The 22,185-nt window shown below is 44.8% G+C and overlaps 1 protein-coding gene across 1 annotated transcript in view; it reads right to left on the reverse strand.

Annotated features, from left to right (window-relative positions):
* Nucleotides 1-6,286: 6,286 nt before the first annotated feature.
* Nucleotides 6,287-22,185, reverse strand: part of ZNF398 (zinc finger protein 398) — a 29,370-nt gene continuing 13,471 nt past the window's right edge. The window contains exons 5-6 of the mRNA XM_045864100.2: nt 12,989-13,102; nt 6,287-11,689 (exon numbers count right to left, since the gene is read on the reverse strand). Of these exons, the coding sequence (XP_045720056.1) occupies nt 10,536-11,689; nt 12,989-13,102 (1,268 nt within the window). The 3' untranslated portion in view covers nt 6,287-10,535. The remainder of the gene's footprint in view (nt 11,690-12,988; nt 13,103-22,185) is intronic.

The raw sequence follows: 22,185 nt of genomic DNA on the forward strand, positions 1-22,185 counted from the left end.
CGCCCCTGCGCAGCCAGCTCGCCAGCCAATGGTCTCCGAGCTCCTGCCCGCCTGCGGGGACCGGCGGGGGCCACTTCGGGGCCCAGGCCACTCCCACCGCCGCCCCCAAAGTGGCCCTGGGAGGATGTGCTCGTCAGAGCCCTCCGTGTGGGATGGCCTGCCCCAAAGTCCCAGACAATGCCAGGTCCCGATTTCTGTTAATTCTGCAAATATGTATTGGGCTATCCCAAAGGAAAATGGTGCCTGACCCTTTTGAAAAATTTGCAAGACTAATTGTGTCTGCGGACTCTATCTTCTGGCCTTTGCCCTTCCCTCACGCTTTTGCAGGCTTGACCTCCCACTCTCCCTCCCCAGTCCAAATACACCGGGACCAACTCCAGGCCTTCGCATTGGTCTGGATGCTACAGAAGGGATCTGGGCTAATGTGTCAGAAGAGGGCCGTACTCCTCCTCCCAGGTAAGGCGCACCGCATTTCAGCAGCAGCCTCTTCCAAAACCTTTAAATGTAGGTCAACAGCACTTTGAAACATTAAGCCAAATCAGAAGAGGAACCAGGGGAAGGCTCGGGTAGGCTGATGCAGAAGATAGGGTGAGGGCGGGGAAATTCACTCATTCATTCCACAAATATTTACTGAGCAGCTACTATGTGCCAGGTACCACTTAGATGGTGGGCTTTGCATTTGCATATACCTGAGTTTAAGTTCCAAAATCACAGCGCTCTAGCTGTGACTGTGCGCAATTTAACTTCTGAGCTTCCGTCAGTCTCTCCAAATAGAAATGAAGCAAATAATGTCCACTCCACAGTTGTACAGTCAAATGAGATGAGATCAGTGCTTAGCACATAGCAGGCACCCAACAAAGGTAGTTACTCCCCAAAGATAAATCTTATAATTATATAATTATAATTAAATTGTATCTACTTTGCTTTCCTAGATGACTGGTTCCTATCTTCTTAAGACAGAGATCTCCAGAGCTACTTACTGCCCTGTGTAGAGGAAGACCTGCCGCAGAATCACCCCAGACGGGTACTCTTTTGTCTCACTGCACTTAGTAAAATAAAAGGCATTATCCCCCCAAGTGAGACATGTGCTTAAAGCAACATATTCAGAACACTTATCAAGTGCTTTCTGTGTTAGGCATCCTTCCTGGATACAGAATGAGTATCTTGTGGACCGTCTTATCCTCAAGGAGCTTACAGGCTGGTGAAGGTTATGTTCCCAGAAGCTAGTGATCTCCTTCCCTCCATTCCCTGGCCACAGGCTGTCCCTTGTTTGTAAATATCATGTCCACTGTTCTTAGGGGAACCAGATAAGCAGAGTCTGAAAAGTTCCAGGTAAATTCATTTCCACGAGTGACACACATCAGAGCACACATTCTGACCCACCAACCATCAATCATCCCGCTTTCCTAAAGGTGGGAGAGGCTGGGTTAGCCCCAAAGGTTTAAGCCATCTTTTCAGTAAAAAGCAGTTACAACTACTCCCCTTAAGCACTAAACTAGTTATAATACTAGTTATAATAACTGGCTTACACAGTAAGTCACCATCATAGCATATCCGCTGCACGTTTCTCCCTTCACAGAGGGTGCATTTTCACAAAGCCAGCCACACTTGAAACCCCTGCAGCCAGAGTGGCTGCCCAGGGCCAGAGGCCGCGTTCACTGCTATGACATGCGCAAAGCGACTCAGCTCCAACGGAATTTAAATGCACAGTTGCACTGTACTAGCATGGTTTCATAACTGCCATGCCTAGCAACCACAGGCCACCGAAACGGGTTAGTGGCTGCGGCAGGGGGAGACGTGAATGCGGGGATTAGGGGACACCCCCCAGAAGGAAAACAAGAAGGGTGTGGGGAGGCGGCTGTTGTAGCTGCACTGGCCGTGGACCCTCTGATGGGCACTCCAGTGACTGAGGGACTGGCGGGGCTGGGAGCTGTGCTGGGGAGGGAGAGACCCTGTCCTGGGAGAGCTGCCAGGTCACTAGGCTCGTTTCTCTGAATCACTGGGTAATTGTGAGGCAGTTACCTGAATTACTGAGGAGCAGAGTCAGCAGCTGGGTAATGTGGATTATAAGATGTCAAGTATCATCGTTAATAAACATCTCCTGAAAGGGAAGGATCCAGGACTGCCCCTCCATGCCTCAGGAGGGAGCTGCTTTTCATCTCCTCAGTAGGAATTCTATAGCTATGGCTCTGGACAGGGTATTTGAAGTGACAGATGCTGAACCAGAGGATGTGAGAGAGGCCAGAAGAGAGGGGATGCAGAAATGCCAGAACACTTATGTGTCATGATGGTTAATTCTATGCATCAGTTTGACTGGGCCAAGGGATGACCAGTTGGCTGGTAGAACACTTTTCTGGGTGTGTCTGTGAGGGTGTTTCCTGAAGAAATTAGCATTTGAATCGGTAGACTGGAGAAGGTGCCCTCACAAATGTGAGTGAGCATCACCCAATCCCTTGAGGGCCTGAATAGAACAAAAAGGCCAAGGAGGGGCAGATTAGCTCCTCCCTGGAGCTGAGACATCTATCTCCTCCTGCCTTTGGATGCCAACTGTCCTGGTTCTTGGGCCTTACACCACTGGCTTTCCTGGTTCCCCAGCTTGCAGTGGCAGACCATGGAACTTCTTGACCTCCATAATTACATGAGCTAATTCCTAGAATAAATCTCCTTTCATATATCTCTGTGTATCATTTTAGTTCCGTTTCTCTGGAGAACCCAATACATGTGTCCATCGTTTCTTAAGTCTTCCTGGTGCTCCCGTGCACTCCATGCCCCACCAACAACTGCAAACTTTATTTGAGAAAGGAAACCTCCAGATTCACTCAGCTAAGTGAACAGGGTAACCAGATTAGCACTGCTATCTCGGTATCTCCCATGCCTAATTTAACAAGCAGGCTTAATAAGGACAACAGTGTAATCCATAGGAAGGAGAAAGGAGAGCAGCTTCAGCTCCCCTCACCCACTGGCATGTCTGTGGTTCCAACTTCCTGTCTTCACTTGAGGATCTAAGTTATGTCAGCCTCCAAAGGAAGGGTAACCTGTAGGTGGCCAAATCACTGGCATCCTAAGTGTGACTAAAAATCAGACAATGGAAGAGGGAGAAAGTGTTGATGTGGGGATCACAGTACAATATTTTGTATCACACAGTTTTTAGGTCAGTTTGCTCTTGCTAATGAGTTTTCAACATGCTTGCCTTTTCAGATCCACCCTTTGCCAATATTTTTATTCAAACTTAAGTGTGCGTGTGCATGTACATACACACCCGCACACATACATTTTCCCTCTTTCCCACTAACTTCTGAAAATTCCTGCTTTTCAGAAAGTTTAGAGAAAATACTACTTTTTCCCTCCTGAGTTTATTCTCAGCCTACTTTAACAGGCATTTCATCACCTTTTTCACAAGTCTTGACACAGTAGACAAGTGAAGTTTGTTGGCTTTTCTTCAGTTCTTAATGACTGTGTGGTACTTTGCTCAATCTTAATAAACATGTAATTGCTTGAGTGACTAAGCGAGTTAGCTACTCAAGAGTTCTACCGCAATGGGTACCTGGGGCTTAGAAACCCTGTATGTGCAGACAGGTTTTGTGTTGGGAATTAACAATTGCACTATGTTCTCTTGAATCTTCTCAATGGGTATCCCTTCGATTTTTAAGTGTGGATTTGATTACTAAAAATGGCCAAAATTCATTCAAAATGAAGTCCGGAGCGCATACAGAATAATACTGGTTTTTCTAAATGCCACAAATAGGGTGTGAAACCACATCTTATGGTTAAATCCAAGCTGGTAATGACATCACCACGGTCCCTCTTCATTCTTCAGCAAACTGCTAGCGTCACCACAATAGAAGTCAGGGTACAGCACAGGAACCCGTGCGGCTCCCGTCTGTGCGCATCCAGGATCCTGCCCGTGTTTCCCAGACCAGGTGTCTGGACAGCGCCTGCGGTGGGCACAGCTGAATTGAATGCTGCTTTTCCCACAGCCTCTAGAGGTCCTAACTTAACTACGGAGATCAGTCAGAACTTTTTCAACAGCAATTCTCATAGCCTTATTTCCTACTACATTATGATGTCCCATGGTGGATTCATCTACCTTTTATTAATCTCCAGTCCACAGCCCCCTGCTCCAGTAAAGCAGGCTAACTGGTCATTTCCAGTCCAATAACTCACTTTCTCATTCTCTGATCTTCTTAACTTGCAGGCACATTAGAATCACGTGGGGGAACTTAAAACAAACAAATGCCCAGGCTCCGCCCCAGGCAAATTAGATCATGCCAGGGTGGGCCCTGGCATAAATATTTTTCTCTAAGTTCCCCAAGTGATTCTAATGTTCAGCCAAGAACCCTCCCCATGTGCTTGTCCCAGCCTCACGGGATCACCATGCAGAAATGAACATCCTGAATTATTACTTAGTGGCTGTTAAATATAGGATTGATTTAATAATTGTTCATTGTTTTTATCTTGCTGTTTATTCAGTGAGGTTGGCTTGTAGATATCGTTTCTCTTACACAATTTTTTAAAACTATAATTCAAAGCCAAGAACTGACATATATATATATATATACACACACACACACACACACACACACTGCTTTCTGTACTTTCTGCTTGCTTAACCCAAACTCTCCAGTAACATGCCTGCCTTCTTAACTTGTTATAATTCCACAGGTACATAAAACTGGTTATCTTGCATAATAAGTTGCTGGTAGAAGACAACACGTTAAATAGGTTGACTTGACACTTTCTGCAGCACTTTGCTTTTGATCTCTGCTCACACATACTGCTGTTGTCCTATTGCTCCCCAAATGGCAATCTAGGGCTAGCTTCTCCCCAGCACAGGCAAGCAAACTAGAAGCAAAGGAAGGACCACTGCCCAGTCCTGAATGAAGAGAAGCACCAACAACATCCAGGAAATTGTTTAACCGGTCAGTAATTCTGCATTGACTATGTCAACACTTTCACAGGCCTGCGATACGTTTCAAAGCACTTCTGAAGACCTATCCTCATTTGAGCGTCCCAACACCTATGTAAAGTTGATAAGTAGGTATTATCCTCATGCTAGGAATGAGAAAATCGAAGCAAGATAAAAAAACTCTGGCCTCCTGAGTCCTTTCCAAGAACTTTTCCATTCCAATAATCCTTATTCTTATAAAATATTATAAATGCTGTATATAAATATTTTACATTATAAACACAAGGGGAAAATAACCACTGAATGACCCCAGTACCCTAGAACCATCATTATTATTTTGGTAGGTCTTTTTATTTTCCTATGCTTTAAAAAAATGCAATGAAATGCATAGTGCATATTTAAAACATTTTATAGTTTTGCTAAAACTCTGTCAGTTCGTGTGGCTTTGGAGTAATGATAATATGGTTAGAATGAGATTCTAAAAATGCATACCTCTCCAAGGTGTTTATTCTGCTGTGTCAAAGCAATCTCTCAATAGGGCAGAATGTGGGGAGAAACCAGACAAGGAAAACAGGACCCAGACATAAATTCTTAAATTCCAGGATTTTAGAGCTGGAAGGGATTGGATATTACCATCATGTTCTATCGGAATTAGGAAAATGAGATCTACACAAATTCAGTGCCTCGCTCCATATCAAGTAGGTAGACAGTGTTCGGCTAGGACCGGAATCCAGTTCTACACCCCTACTCCGGTGGTCTTCCCACTATGCGATCATGCACTGAGCACCCACGTCCCTCCAGCACTGGGCCCATGAAGGATACAAAACAAGACATGGCCTCTGTTCTTGGCCTCTTTTTTGGACCGGTCTCAAGATTTTACAATGAATACTGGCTTTGCTGATAAACAAACACAAAGCCACAGAGCTCAATGAGATTTTTATCAAATATTTTAAATGTACCTGGCAATGTTTGAGAGCGTGGCAGCACACTGCTTTTGAGGCTTCTCTGACTGGGCTGTATCGATCTGCCTTCTTCAGTGGTTGACTGGTCCTAGGGGTGAAATACTTTCTTGTTTTGAAGAGGCAACTTGACCAAGTTGACAAAAGTCATTGTGGATGTGGATGTGATCATGGCCAGAGTTACACGTTTAAAAAGAAACTAGAGAAGGGTCATAAAGGGAGGAGTAACACCCTAGAAAGTGAGAGATTGCTCCTTTTGCAAGATACATAAATAGTACCTTCCAGGTCCTTTATGCTAAGGACAATAAGCTCTGGTCTATGATAGTCCTAATGAAGTAGATAGAAGTCTTTGAAGGAACCCTGTCACAGGTGGGGAAACAGATTTTCGCCTATCCTACTGTACCAGAAGTGCAATCTGGGCTACCATTTGCCATTCCCAAGTGAATCTACTGGGCCCACAGGAACACAGGCCCTTTCCTCCTGACTACAGCTGACCCAAGATGAGCCTGTAACCCGAGGGCAGCCAATCCAAGGGTTGGCTGGAAACTTGTGTGACCTGGTATAGGAAGAGGAGCTGGGCCAGACCCCCTGCTTCAGAATCTGAAGAGCAACAAAAGACTCAGAGCCACATGGTGTCATGGTACATAGAAACTTGTGGGAGCCAGGAAGTACAGAAAAGATAGGATACAAGAACAGGTTAAACGGAAACAAAAGATGGCAGGCAAAAAGCTGAGACATCCAGCAATCATGCGCTTCCATAGAGTAGCCCGGATGTGACCGTCTCTCTGGTCAGGCCCGGACACCTTTGGTGATAGCTGTCGTTGTGACGCCTTCTGTGTCCGGCTCTGCGCTAAGGACTTCACACTGGCTTCCTTTCCCGCTGAGACACAGATCTTGTTCTCACTACTTCACAGATAAGTAAACTAGGCTCCTGATGGTTAAGTAACATATGTTACATCTGATGATGCCAGGACCTGAATACAGGTCTGACTCAGAGTCTAGGCCCATGACGCTGTACTCACCCACATGTGTCCTTAAGTTCAGGTTCTTTGCATTCCCCAATCCTCCTCCTCCTCCAGTGCCTACCAGTTTGACCTCACTTGAGGTCCTTTTGCTGCTAAGAGTCTGACACTTCCCTAGTCTAAGACTGTCTTGTATATAGGCCCTGTGAGAAGTGAGTGCTTCCTTTGTAGAGTGAACAGAACAGGGTCGAGGCGTCCACCAAACACATAGAAAAAACAAATCTGATGACAAAGAGTTCCTCATCTGTAAGCCATTTGGGGAAAGACTGGCTTTTACTCATTGCTGAGCAGCCCTCAGACAGCTCTTTGTTGTCTAGGAAGCTGCGATATGGGGTGATAGGTGGGGAGAAGGACTGGGGTATTCTGACTCTCCTCAGAGAAAACCGTGAGCAGGAACCGGGTGTTCCATCCCATTTGGAATGGATAAAGGAACTGAGACAGTGAACATTTGTTATTCCCCAATAAGCCGTAGGGTCTGATCCTGGTTGGGATAGGCATGGTCACCCAAGTCTCTCCAAAATGCTCCAAAAAGAAGCCCCGCAGAATCTCCCCCACCGGAACTTTGCAGTCCTTATTATTAATGATGAGAAAGTTACGTAAAGCACTGCTCTAGCCAGAGCCCAGCTATGGTGTTTCCAATATCGAATATCCAGCAAAAAGGATCAGAGACCTTTCACTTTCTAGATAAGCAATCAACTTCATTTATTTTCACATCTGTGGCTGAAACAGAGGCTCATCTAACGGTGACAATGAAAAACTTAGTAAGCAAAGAGTGAATCTGGTTACAGTCCACATCTGGGTCTACTCCGAGGAGATAGGCCTATTTGTGTGTGACAGACTTCTTAGCCCAGGGGGCAGACTGATGAAGGGCACATTCCTGGGTTCTCCTCTTTCCTGCCTTGTCCTGACAACCAATCCTCAGGTACTTCAACTGCAGTTAAATGCATGGTTTCTCTCAGGAGCCTTCAATGGACCAGGTTTCTCCACACACTGAAACCTTCGCGGTTCGACTTAACTTTTCCACTGAGCGCATTTTATGTATCCACCCTTGAATCTTAAGCAAACAAACTCTAGAGCTGGCCTGGAGTTTTACCTGGTAGAGGATGGGTGCCGGGAAAGGAGACCAGAATGCACAGCTGAAACCCCCTGGTGTGTATGGAGCTGAGGATTAGGAGAACACCTACTTGCATCTTTCTGGCATGGTCCTGCCCATTCCCTTTCACTGAGCTTCGTGGCTCTGGCCTCATTGGTATTTGAACCGTGTTCACAGCCTGACAAAGTTTGGGTCCCTGCTGGCTACAGTTCCTTGCAGAAAGGACTGTGGGCTCTATCTGCAGCATTTTAACCCACAGGTCTCTTTCATTAATAAGCTCTGTGTCCTCATTAAATCTTTGACTTACAGAAAAAGAATTTCTGATGTTATCTAGACCAACATCACAACTCATGTAGGAATCCCTTTCAAGCACACTCTGGCAAATGCTTAAATGCCTCCAGAAAAGGGAGCTCACCACCTAAAGATAATACTTTGATTCTTCTCCCTCTTAATTAGGAGACCAAGGTGCAAACCAGAGCTGGGTCTCACACCAAGTTCCTAGTGGGTCAGCAGTGAAGCTGGAACCCTGGCTTTGGGAGCCCCAGAACCTCCACGTTTACGCGTGGTACGGGTCCAGATTCTAGCTAGAAAGCTCTTAATAACAACAGGCCAGGGTTCTGTTCGTCAGTTGTCTTGGTTTGTTCTATATTGGGATTTTTTCATCGCCTTCAGACTATAAATTACAGCAGCAGACTAGGTCTCACACCCATTTCTTAAGTCTCCCATGACCCCTGGTATTGTGAATGTCACAGAGCAGATGTTTCATAAATGCAATCATTCTAAAGAGCATGTTCAGACAGAACCTTCCCAGGAGCAAAGCTAGCTGGGGTAACACTTTCCTAGTGTGTTTAGGCAGAGCTAGGCTGGGTGAAGGTTGGGCTAGGTGATAAGGAAAAAATGGGTCTCTCTGTTATCATTTCATCAAGAAAGTGTTCTAAGTACTTGCAGACCTTGTTTCCAGGCATCTTGGAAAGATTCAGGGGAAACAGAGTATAGGAATAAACAGCTTTACTGCCCAAGACTTAGGGCTGTCTTTGTTTCCCACCTCAGGCTCCCAGCAAGAGTAACACAAATCGAGTTCCGTCAAGTTTCAACAAGAAATGTCTCTGCTCTGATTTAGGGGTCTTATGTGGCTTTGCCTGGATAGAAGCCAGAGATAGAGAATTCTGGCAGAAGAAATGTGTCACAAGTTTTATGATTTTTTTTTTTTAACTTCCAGAGGCTCACTTTTTTCCTTTTACCAGTCTCATTTTGCAGATGAAAATTTGCAATTTCTAAAGGGAAAGGGAGTTATGTCTAACTGCAAAGCCACTGAGGAGTAGGACCACGCTCAGATACTCTCCTCTGACCGAATGTCCCCGACAAAAGAACACATGGTAGCCAAGGTCCCTAAAAGCAGAACAAGCAGCAAGAGGCTGTCCTTGTCTGTATGTGGTGCTCAGCGCTCAGGGATCTACAGAGTTCCTCAATCTGCCCATTGCCACTGGGGAGAGTCAGAAGGGGTGAACATACACTCTGATGGCTCAAGAAAGCTGCATTACAGCACCATCATCTCACAACTGAGGAAATGAAACCTGAGACCCACTGGCACTTTCTGAAGCTCCATAACGCTTCCGGAAAGTGCTGTGATCTATTCTGCTGAGGACTGTCAAGAATACAAGACACCAGGAACGGAAAAATCAGCTTATTAGCTTGGAAATACGGAAAAATCTGATGTAAATGACTCCTTCTAAGAAACGTGGTTCAGGCACAAATCTTAGGCTGTTCTGAAATTTCTCTGGGCTCTCTAGATTTTAAAGCTAGTGCTGAGAACACTGCTCCCACTTTTTTAACCAGGACTTCGGCAAACGTTCCTAGCGGTTTAAATGCCAGTAAGAGCCTGAATTCTGCAAATCAAACTATGCAAAGAACTGTTCTCCTTAAGAAGCTTTTAAAGTCAAACTTCTTGCTCCCCCAATATTAACCAAAATGGATTAGAAGAATTAATCCAGGAAACCTAGGAAGGCAGTCTTGAGTTACCATTCCGGGAGAGGCAGTGCATGAGCAGAGGGGCAGACCTTAGCTCGTGCCAGGGAGAAGCAGTACCATGGCCCGAGGCTCCAGCACTCTCTTCTAACAACCATCTTACCATCAGGGAATTAATGAGGTTCAATTAAATATCCTCATGCCTGGTGATGGGCTTCGAGTTCTGGAGGCTCTTCCCATGCACCTGTCCCCACCTAGAGCCACAATCATTATCAACTTATCACCCTGTGATGGAGTAACAGGGGCCAAATCTTGCTTTCCAAGCTCTCTGCAACCTTCTTATATAACTTCTGCTCAGGTAATACTTTTGTAAAGATCGGGATGCTGGGCTTCCTTCCAGGTCTTTCTGGGTTTCAAAATGTCGTGTTCTTGTGATGTTATGAAGTTCCAAAATTCCAGCAATGTCTCTAGTCAAGTGTCTAAGATCCCAAATTCATCGCCGGGCCACATAGCGATTACCGCAGGGGGGGTGCAGGGACTCGCGGGCACAGGTAACCGGAGAACATAGATACCCGTGAAAGGAGCGAGGTTTACAAAACCCCCCCTCCGCTCCCTTCCCCATACCACTGACCGGCCTCTAGCCCTTCGGTGTTAACGGCTAGGCCAGAGGTCTCGAGCCCAGGGAGGAGGGGCCCCGGGGGGTCAGGCGGCTGTCCGGATGGGTCACCGTCGCCGCCGCAGCCTCCGCTGTGGCCCGACCGCAGGTGGTCCTTGAGCGTCTGCTTGTAGCGGAAGCTTCGGCCGCAGTAGGCGCAGGGGTAGGGCCGCTCGCCCGTGTGGATGCGCTGGTGCTTCATGAGGTGGTGCTTGCGGATGAAGCTCTTGCCGCAGTGCGCGCAGCTGAACGGCCGCTCGCCCGTGTGCAGCCGCCGGTGGTTGAGCAGGTGCTCCTTGCGCATGAAGCTCTTACTGCAGTCAGTGCACGGGTACGGACGCTCGCCCGTGTGGATCATCTGGTGGCGAATCAGGGCCGAGTGGCCATTGAAGTCAATGCCGCACTGGGGGCAGGAGAAAGGCCGCTCCTGCGCGTGCCCCCGCTGGTGGAGCAGGAGGCTGATTTTCAGGCTGAAGCTGCGGCCGCACTGCGCGCAGCGGAAGGGCCTCTCGCTCGCGTGAGCCCGCCGGTGGCTGGTGAGTCGGGCCTGGTCGGCGAAGCGCTTGGGGCAGTCGGGGCAGGGGAAGGGGCGCTCGGTGCTGTTGTGGACCCGGAGGTGGTAGGTGAGTCTTGACGGGTGCGTGAAAGTTCTGGCGCAGTGTGGGCAGGTGGGGGGTGTCTCGCTAGCATGGGGCTGGGAGCTGCCGCTGAGATCCGCCTGCTGGGGAAAGTGCTTCGGGCACTGGGCACAGGACAAGGGGGGCTCAGCCGTGTGGCCACACTGGTGGGTCAGCAACATGTCCTGGCTGAGGCTCTTGCCACAGTGGTGGCAGGAGAATATCTGCTCCCCGGCTGGAGGTGGCAGGGGGTAGCTACCCAACTGAGTAAAAGTCACCTGGCCCTCAGAGGCTTCGGCCAGGTCAGTGGCTGGACGTCCAAAAGGCGCCATGGATGCGGACGGCTGGCTTTTAAAAGCCACCTCTGGAAAAGTATCCTTTGCCGCTGGTGGCGGAGAAGAGAAGGTGACTGGAACCTCTGGGCACAGAGAGGCTCTGGCGAGGCTTTCGGCTTTGATGACAAGCTCTTCATCTGAAAGAAAGGACTCAGAGTCACGCCTGTCAACAGCTGTCTCGTGGCAACTGCCGTAATCCTACCCAGCTCCAGCAGACTGCACGGAGCTCTTAACTGGCTCAGATAGGAAGCTCAGTGGAGGTCTGAGATAATCATCAAGGCATGTACAGTCCCTGCAGCAAATCATCAGAGGGCTCGCCGCTGCACCTCTCCAATGCTCCCTGCTCGGAAAGGGAGAAACCCCGGCATCCACCTTTGCCAGCTCTCCTTTCATTCGGTTTCTCCTCTGCTCCAGGACTTTGATTCTGTTGCCTTTTGTGACAAGGCCTAAAATTACGCATTCACCCACTCCTACTCCCCTTCAGTCTGCCAGATAAATCCTTCCTGTTAGCTCTCCGTACTTTCCCTGAAAATCGAGTCCGTGTTTCTGCCTCTGCTCTCTGCTCAGTCTGCCCTCCCTTTTGTAGCCTGCATCCCTTTCTTCCCATCTTCCCAAAGTATGCCCAACCTTGTCACACCAATCTTGCAGGGCCCAATTCTGGCTTCACAGCCTGCTGTGGGCCTTATCTAGACACCCAAACTAAAACTGACGTATGTTCTCCAAACTCCTCATTTCTTTTATAGAAGTCATCCGTCCCACTCACCCTGGAGACTTAACAGTAGGCACGCCCAGTACTGATGTGTGTGTGCCCGATATAAATATCCCAAGGAGCAGAAACGGCTATTTTTTATTTCTGTTTCCTAGAGTCTAAAAGAACATAGGGAATAGAAGATACTTAAAAATAGGTTGCATTAAATAATATAAATGACTGGCTTCCTTCTGGCCTTGATGTTCTCTTCTACAATTCAGATGGCAAAATATAGATGGTGCTAAGGACCTTGGAAAGAAGCTGTTTGCTTCTTCTGCCATCACTGTCCTGAGGGAGAGCTCTTGGTCGACATTTGTGCCTCTCCAAGGACACTCTTGTCACTATGGCTAGTCTCCTCCCATTTTTGTTCTATCCTTTTCTAAATGATCCTCAAATGTTCTTCTGTCTTTCCCCATTCTCATACCTTTAGTCCCTCTGTGTGCACTTGTTTCTCGTCCTCTAACAAATCTACTTTGTCTTTATACTTAAAAGAGAGTGTTTTCTCACTTAAAATATATCTTAGTTTGATTTCATTTTCATCTCTAACTTATGTGAGCCTGTCTTTTCCCCCCTTTCCCCATTCTTCTTCCACTTCCTTGCCTCCATAACCCCCTCCTGTCCTCGGCTTCCTCTGTTGGTCCTGGCCTAAGCAGAGGCTGGGTGTGGGCATCTCTGATTCCTCACTCACCAGCATAGGCGCCCTTGTGCATGTCGCTCTCCTTGGTCTCCTGTGGGGCCCCAACCTGGGGCTCTTCCTCTTGTTTGATCCAAGACAGAATATCTGATGTTGAAATGCCAGGCTCTATTTGGGGGAAAAAGAGAATGGCCTTCAGGGCTCGACTCCGAAAATGATCTCGTTGGCTTGTTGAACACTGTCTTGCCCAAATATTTATCTCTGATTACAAAACCAAAACTGAACCAGCCTTTAAAAAAAGGCATACATCTGAGAACCAGTTCAAAATGAAGCCAGATTTAATGTATTTTTACATGATATACTCAACTTCAGTGACTGTTTTCATTTTAAAACAAATCAGTTTTTATTTTGGAGAGGATGCCCTGACATGCATCTAGAATTAGTGGTGCCTTTCATTTTGTTAGCACTCTCACTTCCAGAATGTTTTTACTTTCTCTCACAGCTTTGTTTATGAAATAATGAAGCAGGGACTCTTTTCTCCATTTCAGTAGAGAGGGATTATTTTCTCCATTTCAGAGGTTAAATACATTGCCAGTAAGGAAGTATTTATGATGAAACGCCATATTATCAAAGGTCTGCTTTAAAATATAGCAGGAAAAAAGCAGAAGAAACCAAGATTGACCAAAAAAGTTTTTCTTAGATGTTAATTAAAAAACAAAGACATTCCCAGAATTACAAAGTCAGGTCCTTTTAAACACAGATCTGACTCCTTAGAAACACACTTTTCAGGTTCCCAATTCTGGACTCTAAAAGATCATATTACTTCTGCCTATTAAATGATATAGCTCATTGTTTCCTGAACCCCCAGGAGAGGGGATAGCAGTCTTTGTGAGTCCCTCAGGCCTGGTGGCGGGGGTGGGGGGGGGTGGTTCTTTTGGAAAGAAAAAAGAACAGCCTCTCAAGGCTTTGCACATAACATGGCTCATTTGGTCAGTGCAGAAACAGCTGTGTGAGCTATCCCAGCCAAGGCCTAGGTAGCCTTTTTTTGACCTAAGAGGACAAGCTGGTAAGCTGAGAAGGTGTGGAGAGTAAATTCAAATTGTACGCAGGTTCTGGTTTTATGTGTAGCAGATAGGCAGAACTCACTGTTTTTGCCCAATGCCTTTTAAATCAGTTAGAGACCACTGAAATCTAAAGGTGTGCCCAAAGCAGAAATATGAGGTTTGACAAGACTGAGGCCCGAAAGACTGGCAGGTTGTACGGTGAGACTGGGGAGACACAGGTTTGGGCACATGCGGCAGGTTGCCTTACCAACTCCTGACTTTAAACTACAGGATGAAATGTATTAAACATAGTCCAGCCTTTTCTTTCTTTTCTCCCAGATTTTATACTCACACATATATAAAGAGAAAAGCAGGAGGGGACAGACTGGGTTTGAGGAAGAGGGTCTTCTCGCAGATATCCAGAGGAGGAACTTTCTATTCATTAAAACTATGAGACTTTTAAAATGCATAATTGAGTCTCTTCATTAATTTTCTGAATGAGTTAGTGCTCTAGAAACCTCCAAATGGCATTCAAATGACTTTTTTTATTTTTTATTTTTTTTTGGTTTAGCATTATGAACTCATAGAATGTTATCTATCTGATATCAGAGTTTTAGTCCATTGCTCAAATTGTCCCTTCTTTGGCCAGCAGGAGCCTCTTCAGAGCAGCTCTGTCTTTTCACATCATCAAACATGTAGTTTCCTTCATTTCTGGGGTGACAGACTATCCCAGGTTCATCCTGTACATTTCCTGCTCCATGCACACAATCACTGATCTGAGAAATGGAATTTAGAGAATGCAATCTGGATGATAAGGATGCTAACTGCTCATAGGCTGTTGTTGCTTCTAGCTCCTTTCCATGGACAGAGCTATTAAAATACATATCTTTTAGAAAAAGTGTCGGGCGCCTGGGTGGCTCAGTCGTTAAGCATCTGCCTTTGGCTCAGGTCATGATCCCAGGGTCCTGGGATCGAGTCCCACATCGGCTTCCTGTCTGCGGGAAGACTGCTTCTCCCTCTCCCACTCCCCCTGCTTGTGTTCCTGCTCTCGCTCTCTCTCTGTCAAATAAATAAATAAAATCTTTAAAAAAAAAAAAGTGTCATGAGTTTATATTAATATTTATGATTCATATTTAAGATTACAGGGTTTTAATTAAGTCCTTTGATTTTATACTTGTATCTTTTCTCCCTAACCCTGAAAATTTTGGTTCCTGATGACATTAACATAATCTTTGCTTTATCTGAATACTTGTGTCAAAGTAATACCAATATTATAAACAAAAATATGAACTCAATTTAAGATTCTTTTGTGATACTTTTAGTCTTCAGGATCTATCCCTCTAGGGATATATAGTTAAAATATTGTTTTAGTCAGTTGGAAGAAATCTATTCTATGTATTTATGTTACATATATATCATACAGTAATTATTTCAGCCTGTGCCTGATTTTTAAAAATTTTTGTTTTTTAAATTTTGTAAAATATTTATAAGGTTCCGAAATCAAAACTATAAAATAAGATACATTCAGAGAGGACTAGTTTCCATCTCACATCTATGTCTCCTTGTATAGGTAGCCATTCTTACTGGTTTTTGTTTCAATTTTCCATTGTTTCTTTGTAAAAATAGAAGCAAATATATATACATCTTCATGTTTTTCCTCTTTATATGGCATACTAATCAAACTATTCTGTATCCCAGTTTCTTGACAATATATTCTGGGCATGTGTATAGCAGTATAGAGATCTTTCTCCTTCCTTTTTATAGCTGTACTATGTAGTGGTATCATTGTTTATTCAAGAGTGCCCTATTGATGGGTATTTGGATTCTTTCCAATCTTTTGTTACATTAGTCAGCAGCCAACCATAAAAGCTTTGGAGTGGTAAAAAAAACAACCCAGTTCTCCAGAAATGTAAATGGCTGTTGTTATTAGAACCCACTGGCTAAGCACATCTTCACTGAGCTTGGGAAATCCCAGGAAGCGAACCCTTCCTGTTGAATAATGATGCTAAAAGTTCCTCTGGTCATCTCACTAGATCAGTACAGCTAAGGTAATACTGATTTGATTAAATAATTGGGGCTTGGCACATCATAGGATGCACAGCATACTGTAGTGTCTACTGTACTTTGGTGGGAGTGGTGGGAGTATAGCCTGAGGACCTTTTGCAAGTGAAATGAAAGGAGCAGGAGAACTTGAACACTGTGATGGCCTGATAGACACCTGCATGGGGACAGAATATGGCAACTGCTGGTCAGGCGGCCACAAGAGCTTTCAAAGCACATCCCTCACAGGCCTAAGGAACCCCAACAGTGGATACTTACAGAAACATAGAACGAAAGTAAAATCATGGGTTCCTACCAGCAGCAGGCTTTGGAGAAAGCCAGAGAACAGAGAAAAACTGAATACTTATCAGATAGGAGGAAATGGAAAAATGCTGAGGTTCTAGATTTGAGAGGAAGTTAAAAATAGAAAAGCTGAGGGGCGCCTGGGTGGTTCAGTCAGTTAGGCGGCTGACTCTTGATTTTGGCTCAGGTCATGACCTCAGGGTCATGAGATCAAGCCTTGCGTAGGGCTCTGCACTCAGCAGGGAGTCTGCTTGAGATTTTCTCCCTCTGCCCCTTCCCCTGCTCGAGCTTTCTCTCTAAAATAAATAAAAATCTTAAAAAAAAAAAAAAATAGAAAAGCTGATCACAATAAAATATAAAAATTTAATGTCTACACTGGTTGAATGTCATTTTATTTTATTTTATTATTATTATTTTTAAAGATTTTATTTATTTATTTGACAGAGAGAGAGTGAGAGAGGGAACACAAGCAGGGGGAGGGGAGAGGGAGAAGCAGGCTTCCCGCTGAGCAGGGAGCCCGATGCGGGACTCGATCCCAGGACCCTGGGATCATGACCTGAGCCGAAGGCAGACGCTTAACGACTAAGCCACCCAGGCGCCCCTGAATGTCATTTTAACTATGAGGAAATCTGATTTTGTGTGAAAATCATTTTGTGTGTCTGTGTATGTTTTAAACAGGTAAGGACCCATGCTGTCTGAAAAGAAGCTGGAACCTTGAGGTTCTGGGGTATGTACAAAGGTATAAACCGAGCTAAAATGGTGCTGAGATTGGACTTTTTAAGCAGACAACAAACAATACTTAACACATGAAACAACCAGTGGTAAAAATATAAAAACTTTCTTTTGAAATTTTCTGTTAAACAGGTGTGGGACTAAAACATTGCCAGGTGAATGTGGTAAGTATTTGTGTAGTAAGTTAAAACCTCAAAGTTTTGTCATCCCTAGGATGATTCTTGTTCTCAAATAGGATAAACTAAAATAAAAGGATTATCATATTGGGATATGCCTTAATCACTGGCTTTGTTTAGGAAAAGATGGCCTTGCTGGACCAGAGTAAACAGACGCAGATAGGGGATCATGGAAATGCACATGAAACAATGACCCCGAAGTCTCCCCACAACTCTAAGATTTAGAAATGAATTTGCTTTACTTCCGGGTCATTCTACAATCTTGGCGTGAGTTCATGGCTTCTGAACCAGAAGAAAGACAAAGATAATGGACTTTCAGTAATTATTCCATTTGAACTTCCTGGGTCAAGTTTTTCTCCAAAGAATTCTAAAAACTTGGTAGTTCAATATTCAAACTATAAGTGACCAAATAGTGGCCCCACACACAGCTGGTCTGCATGAGGCCCTGGTGATACAGTTAAAGAATTCCAGAAAATCTCAAGATTATGTTTTTCTGTGTTCTCCCATTCACTACTATTCTCCACTAATTGTATGCAATTTTATCTAAGACAGTAGGCATCAATGACTATTCCCTAGGGAGATATAATAATTTTTCTTTCCCTTCATCGGATTCAGATGATGGGGATAGAGATAGAATGTAAAATTAATTCCAAGATATTTGGACATAAAAGGAAAGGGGTGTCACATGGTACCATTACTATCCTCAAATCCATTCTACCCATTCTACCTATATATTTAATTATAATGCACAGGTCTTCTAAAGCTCCAGAATGAAATATGATAATAAGTTATGGGCTTTATGTTATAAGAAATATGGATAAAATCCAAATATATTTTAGAAAATTAAGTTTTCTAAAATTATATCAATATTCCAACATAAACACACCAGTCTAACAAAAAATTACACAGTATGTGAAAACTGATTTTTAAAACTACGATGTTTTAGAGAAGCTGCTTGCTGAAAAGCAAAAAAAAAAAAAAAAAATTTTGATTCTTTGGTATAGAAACTACTTTTTTTTTAAATTTTGTGTCTTGCCTTTTTTCTTTCCTATTATTATTATTTTTTAAGATTCTATTTATCTATTTGACAGAGAGAGAGGGAACACAAGCAGGGGGAGTGGGAGAGGGAGAAGCAGGCTTCCTGCTGAGCAGGGAGCCCGACGCGGGGCTCAATCCCAGGACCTTGGGATCATGACCTGAGCCGAAGGCAGATGCTTAATGACTGAGCCACCCAAGCGCCCCTAGAAATTATTAAAAAAAAACCCAAAAACTGTAAATGAAGAACAATCTATCAAAAAGACATTTTATTAGTTACATCACTAAAGTGGCCTAGAATTAGTACCTCTGCCTCATATTTGTGTGGAACAATCTGTTATGAGCCCAGGGCGCCTGGGTGGCTCAGTCGGTGAAGCGTCTGCCTTTGGCTCGGGTCATGATCTCAGGGTCCCGGGATCGAGTACTGCATCGGACTCTCTGCTCAGCAGGGAGCCTGCTTCTCCCTCTCTCTCTGCTCCTCCCCCTGCTCGTGCTCTCTGTCTCAAATAAATAAATAAAATCTTAAAAAAAAAAAATCTGTTATGAACCCTAATAAGCAGACAGTTTATTACTATTCTCCACTGAAAGGAATCAGGATTTTTCGTGTGTTAGGAGAAAGAAAATCTGGCTGCCTATTCTCAGAAGGGCCTGCCTGCAAGGTTTACATCCCTATGCTGATAGAAAACTTCCCCTCAATGTTAGAGGAGTGCTTCACCAGGCCTAAATTGTTTGTGTAGTGTAGTTGATGCTGAACATTTGTCTTCTTTCCGGGAGTCTAGAATTTTGGTATGTGTGAGGCAAAGGATGCCTACGTGACCAGCTCACAGTGAAAGCCCTGGATGCTGATTCTCTAATGAGTTTCTCTGGGAGACAACACTCTGCACATGTTGTCACAACTCACTGCTGGAGGAATAGCATGTGTCCTGTGAGACTCTACTGCAAGAGGACTCTGGAAGGTTGCCCCCGGTCCCCTCCAGACTTTGCCCTGTGCGCTTTTTATCTCTGCTGGTTTGCTCTGTGTCCTTTTGCTGTAATAAACCTTAACCCTAAACATGACTTTATGCTGAATCCTGTGTGTCCTCCTAGTAAGGGACCGAACCTGGGGGTTGCGCTGGGGACCAACACAGCCTAGAGCATGTATATATATATATATTTTTTTTTTTTTTTGAAGATTTATTTATTTGAGAGAGAGAGAGAAGGAGCATGACGGGGGGAGGGGCAGAGAGAGGGGGAAGCAGGTTTCCTGCTGAGCACAGAGCCCAGCTTGGGGCTTGATCCCAGGATCCCGAGATCATAACCTAAGCCAAAGTCAGACACAACCGACTGAGCCACCCAGGTGCCCCTGGAGCATATTTTTAAAGAAAACCAGTACTGAGGCACCTGGGTAGCACAATCTGTTAAGTGTCTGACTCTTGATTTCAGCTCAGGTCGTGATTTCAGGGTCATGAGATGGAGCCCTTGTCAGGCTCCACGCTCAGTGGGGAGTCTGCTTGAGATTCTCTCCCTCTCCCTCTACCCCTGCCCCCGCACTCACACACGCGCTCTCTCGCTCTCAAATAAATAAATCTTTTTTTTTTTTTAAAGATTTTATTTATTTATTTGACAGAGAGAGACACAGCGAGAGAGGGAACACAAGCAGGGGGAGTGGGAGAGGGAGAAGGAGGCTTCCCGCGGAGCAGGGAGCCCGATGCGGGGCTCGATCCCAGGACCCTGGGATCATGACCTGAGCTGAAGGCAGACGCTTAACGACTGAGCCACCCAGGCGCCCCTCAAATAAATAAATCTTTAAAAAAAAAAAAAAAAAGGGTTGCCTGGGTGGCTCAGTCAGTTAAGCATCTGACTCTTGATTTTGGCTCAGGTGGTGATCTTGGAGTCATGGGATTGAGCCCTGCACTGGGCTTCTTTCTCAGAACAAAGTCTGCTTGTCCCTCTCCCTCTGCTCCTCCCCCTGCTCACTCTCTCTCAAATAAATAAAATCTTTATTTTTATTTATTTTTAAAGATTTTATTTATTTGACAGAGAGAATGTGAGAGAGGGAACACAAGCAGGGGGAGTGGGAGAGGGAGAAGCAGGCCTCCTGCTGAGCACGGAGCCCAATGCGGGACTGGATCCCAGGACCCCAGGATCATGACCTGAGTGGAAGGCAGACGCTTAACGACAAGCCACCCAGGTGCCCCTGCTTGTTTTAATTTTATGTAAACATGTATTAACATATTTGGTTGACCACCCACAAATGGAGTCTTAAAAACCATGGTAAAAATGAACTGACAAGATGGCAGCGAAATGAAACTTTCATATACTATTACAAAACCAAGTTACTTACATCTCTGCCATTTGTCCCCAAAAATAAAATGACACACTGATTTATACTAGCTGAAAACTATGTCAGATAACTAATAATGTAAACTAAGGAGTAATTTCCTTTTTTTTTTTTTTTTAAAGATTTTATTTATTTGAGAGAGAGAAAGTGAGAGAGAGAGAGCACAAGAGGGGGGAGGGTCAGAGGGAGAAGCAGACTCTCCGCTGAGCAGGGAGCCTGATGCAGGACTCGATCCCGGGACTCCAAGATCATGACCTGAGCCGAAGGCAGCCGCTTAACTGACTGAGCCACCCAGGCGCCCCTCCTTTTTTTTTTTTTAAAGATTTATTTATTTGAGAGAGAGAGACAGCGAGAGAGGGAACATAAACAGGGGGAGTGGGAGAGGGAGAAGCAGGCTTCCTGCCGAGCAGCGAGCCTGATGCAGGACTTGATCCCAGGACCCTGAGATCATGACCTGAGCCGAAGGCAGACACTTAACTGACTGAGCCACGCAGGTGCCCCTAAGGAGTAACTTCCAATAATTACTGTAATCAAGTCACCCAACTTTTTGATATGATTTTAGATTTATTATTTATATCCCTGATATAAAGTTAATCAAATTCAATCTGTTACATTGCTTAATACAATCACCCATAGATTCTTTTTTTTTTTTTAATTTTATTTATTCGTTAGACAGAGAAAGAGAGCATAAGCAAGGGGAGTGGCAGGCAGAGGGAGAGGAAGAAGCAGACTCCGCTCTGAGCAGGGAGCCCGACGTGGGGCTCAATCCCAGGACCTGGGATCATGACCTGAGCCGAAGGCAGACACTTAACTGACTGAGACGCCCCTCACCCACACATTCTTAAAAAATAATATGTGTGGGGGTGCTTCTCCCTCTCCCTCTGCCGCTCTCCCTGCTTGTGCTCTTTCAAATAAATAAATTTTAAAAAATCTTAAAAAAAAAATGTGGCAGATACATGCATTCCTCCAAAGTCAGAGAATGTTAAGATCTGAAAGGTTCATTGTATGTAAAATTTACCTCAAAAGAAAAAAATAGTGAACTCTAGGTTAATGATATTCATACTGAACTATTAATGGGGAAATGTATTAAAATCTTTATTGATTTGGAAATACAATGAAAAGAGGATGGATTGACAGGGATGCAGAGATGGATAAATACGTGCTAACGGAGTAAAATATTAGTGGTAGAATCCAGGTAGTAGGTGTCTGGGTGTTCACTGTAAAATTATTTCAACTTTTCTGTTTGGAAATTTTCATAATAAAATGTTAAAAAAAAATAACAGTGTATGGGAGAGGGGGTAGGTTGTAAGAAAAGTTCATCTAATAGAGATGTCTGAAGGATGAACTTTCTGTGAGCTTTCTATCCAGCAAAGAACAAAATGATGAGCTTTTTCTGAGAGCAGAAGTGGGACTTCAGAGAAAATACAACTGGACTTGGGTGAGCAGTCTTTCCCGCACAATATGAAGCAGCTACCAACCAAATAAATGAGGGAGAGTTCATTAATGCTGGCTGGCTCCCAAACCAGGCAAAATCCGCTTGGCCCATCCTCTGGTGGACATCCTCTGCTGGTTCAGTGCGTCTCCGAGGGACCGTGTGGACTC

Source organism: Mirounga angustirostris, unplaced genomic scaffold, assembly GCF_029215605.1.
Source record: "Mirounga angustirostris isolate CCGP_5_RB_7025 unplaced genomic scaffold, mMirAng1.0.hap1 SCAF_12, whole genome shotgun sequence".
NCBI classification, from domain to species: Eukaryota; Metazoa; Chordata; class Mammalia; order Carnivora; family Phocidae; genus Mirounga; species Mirounga angustirostris.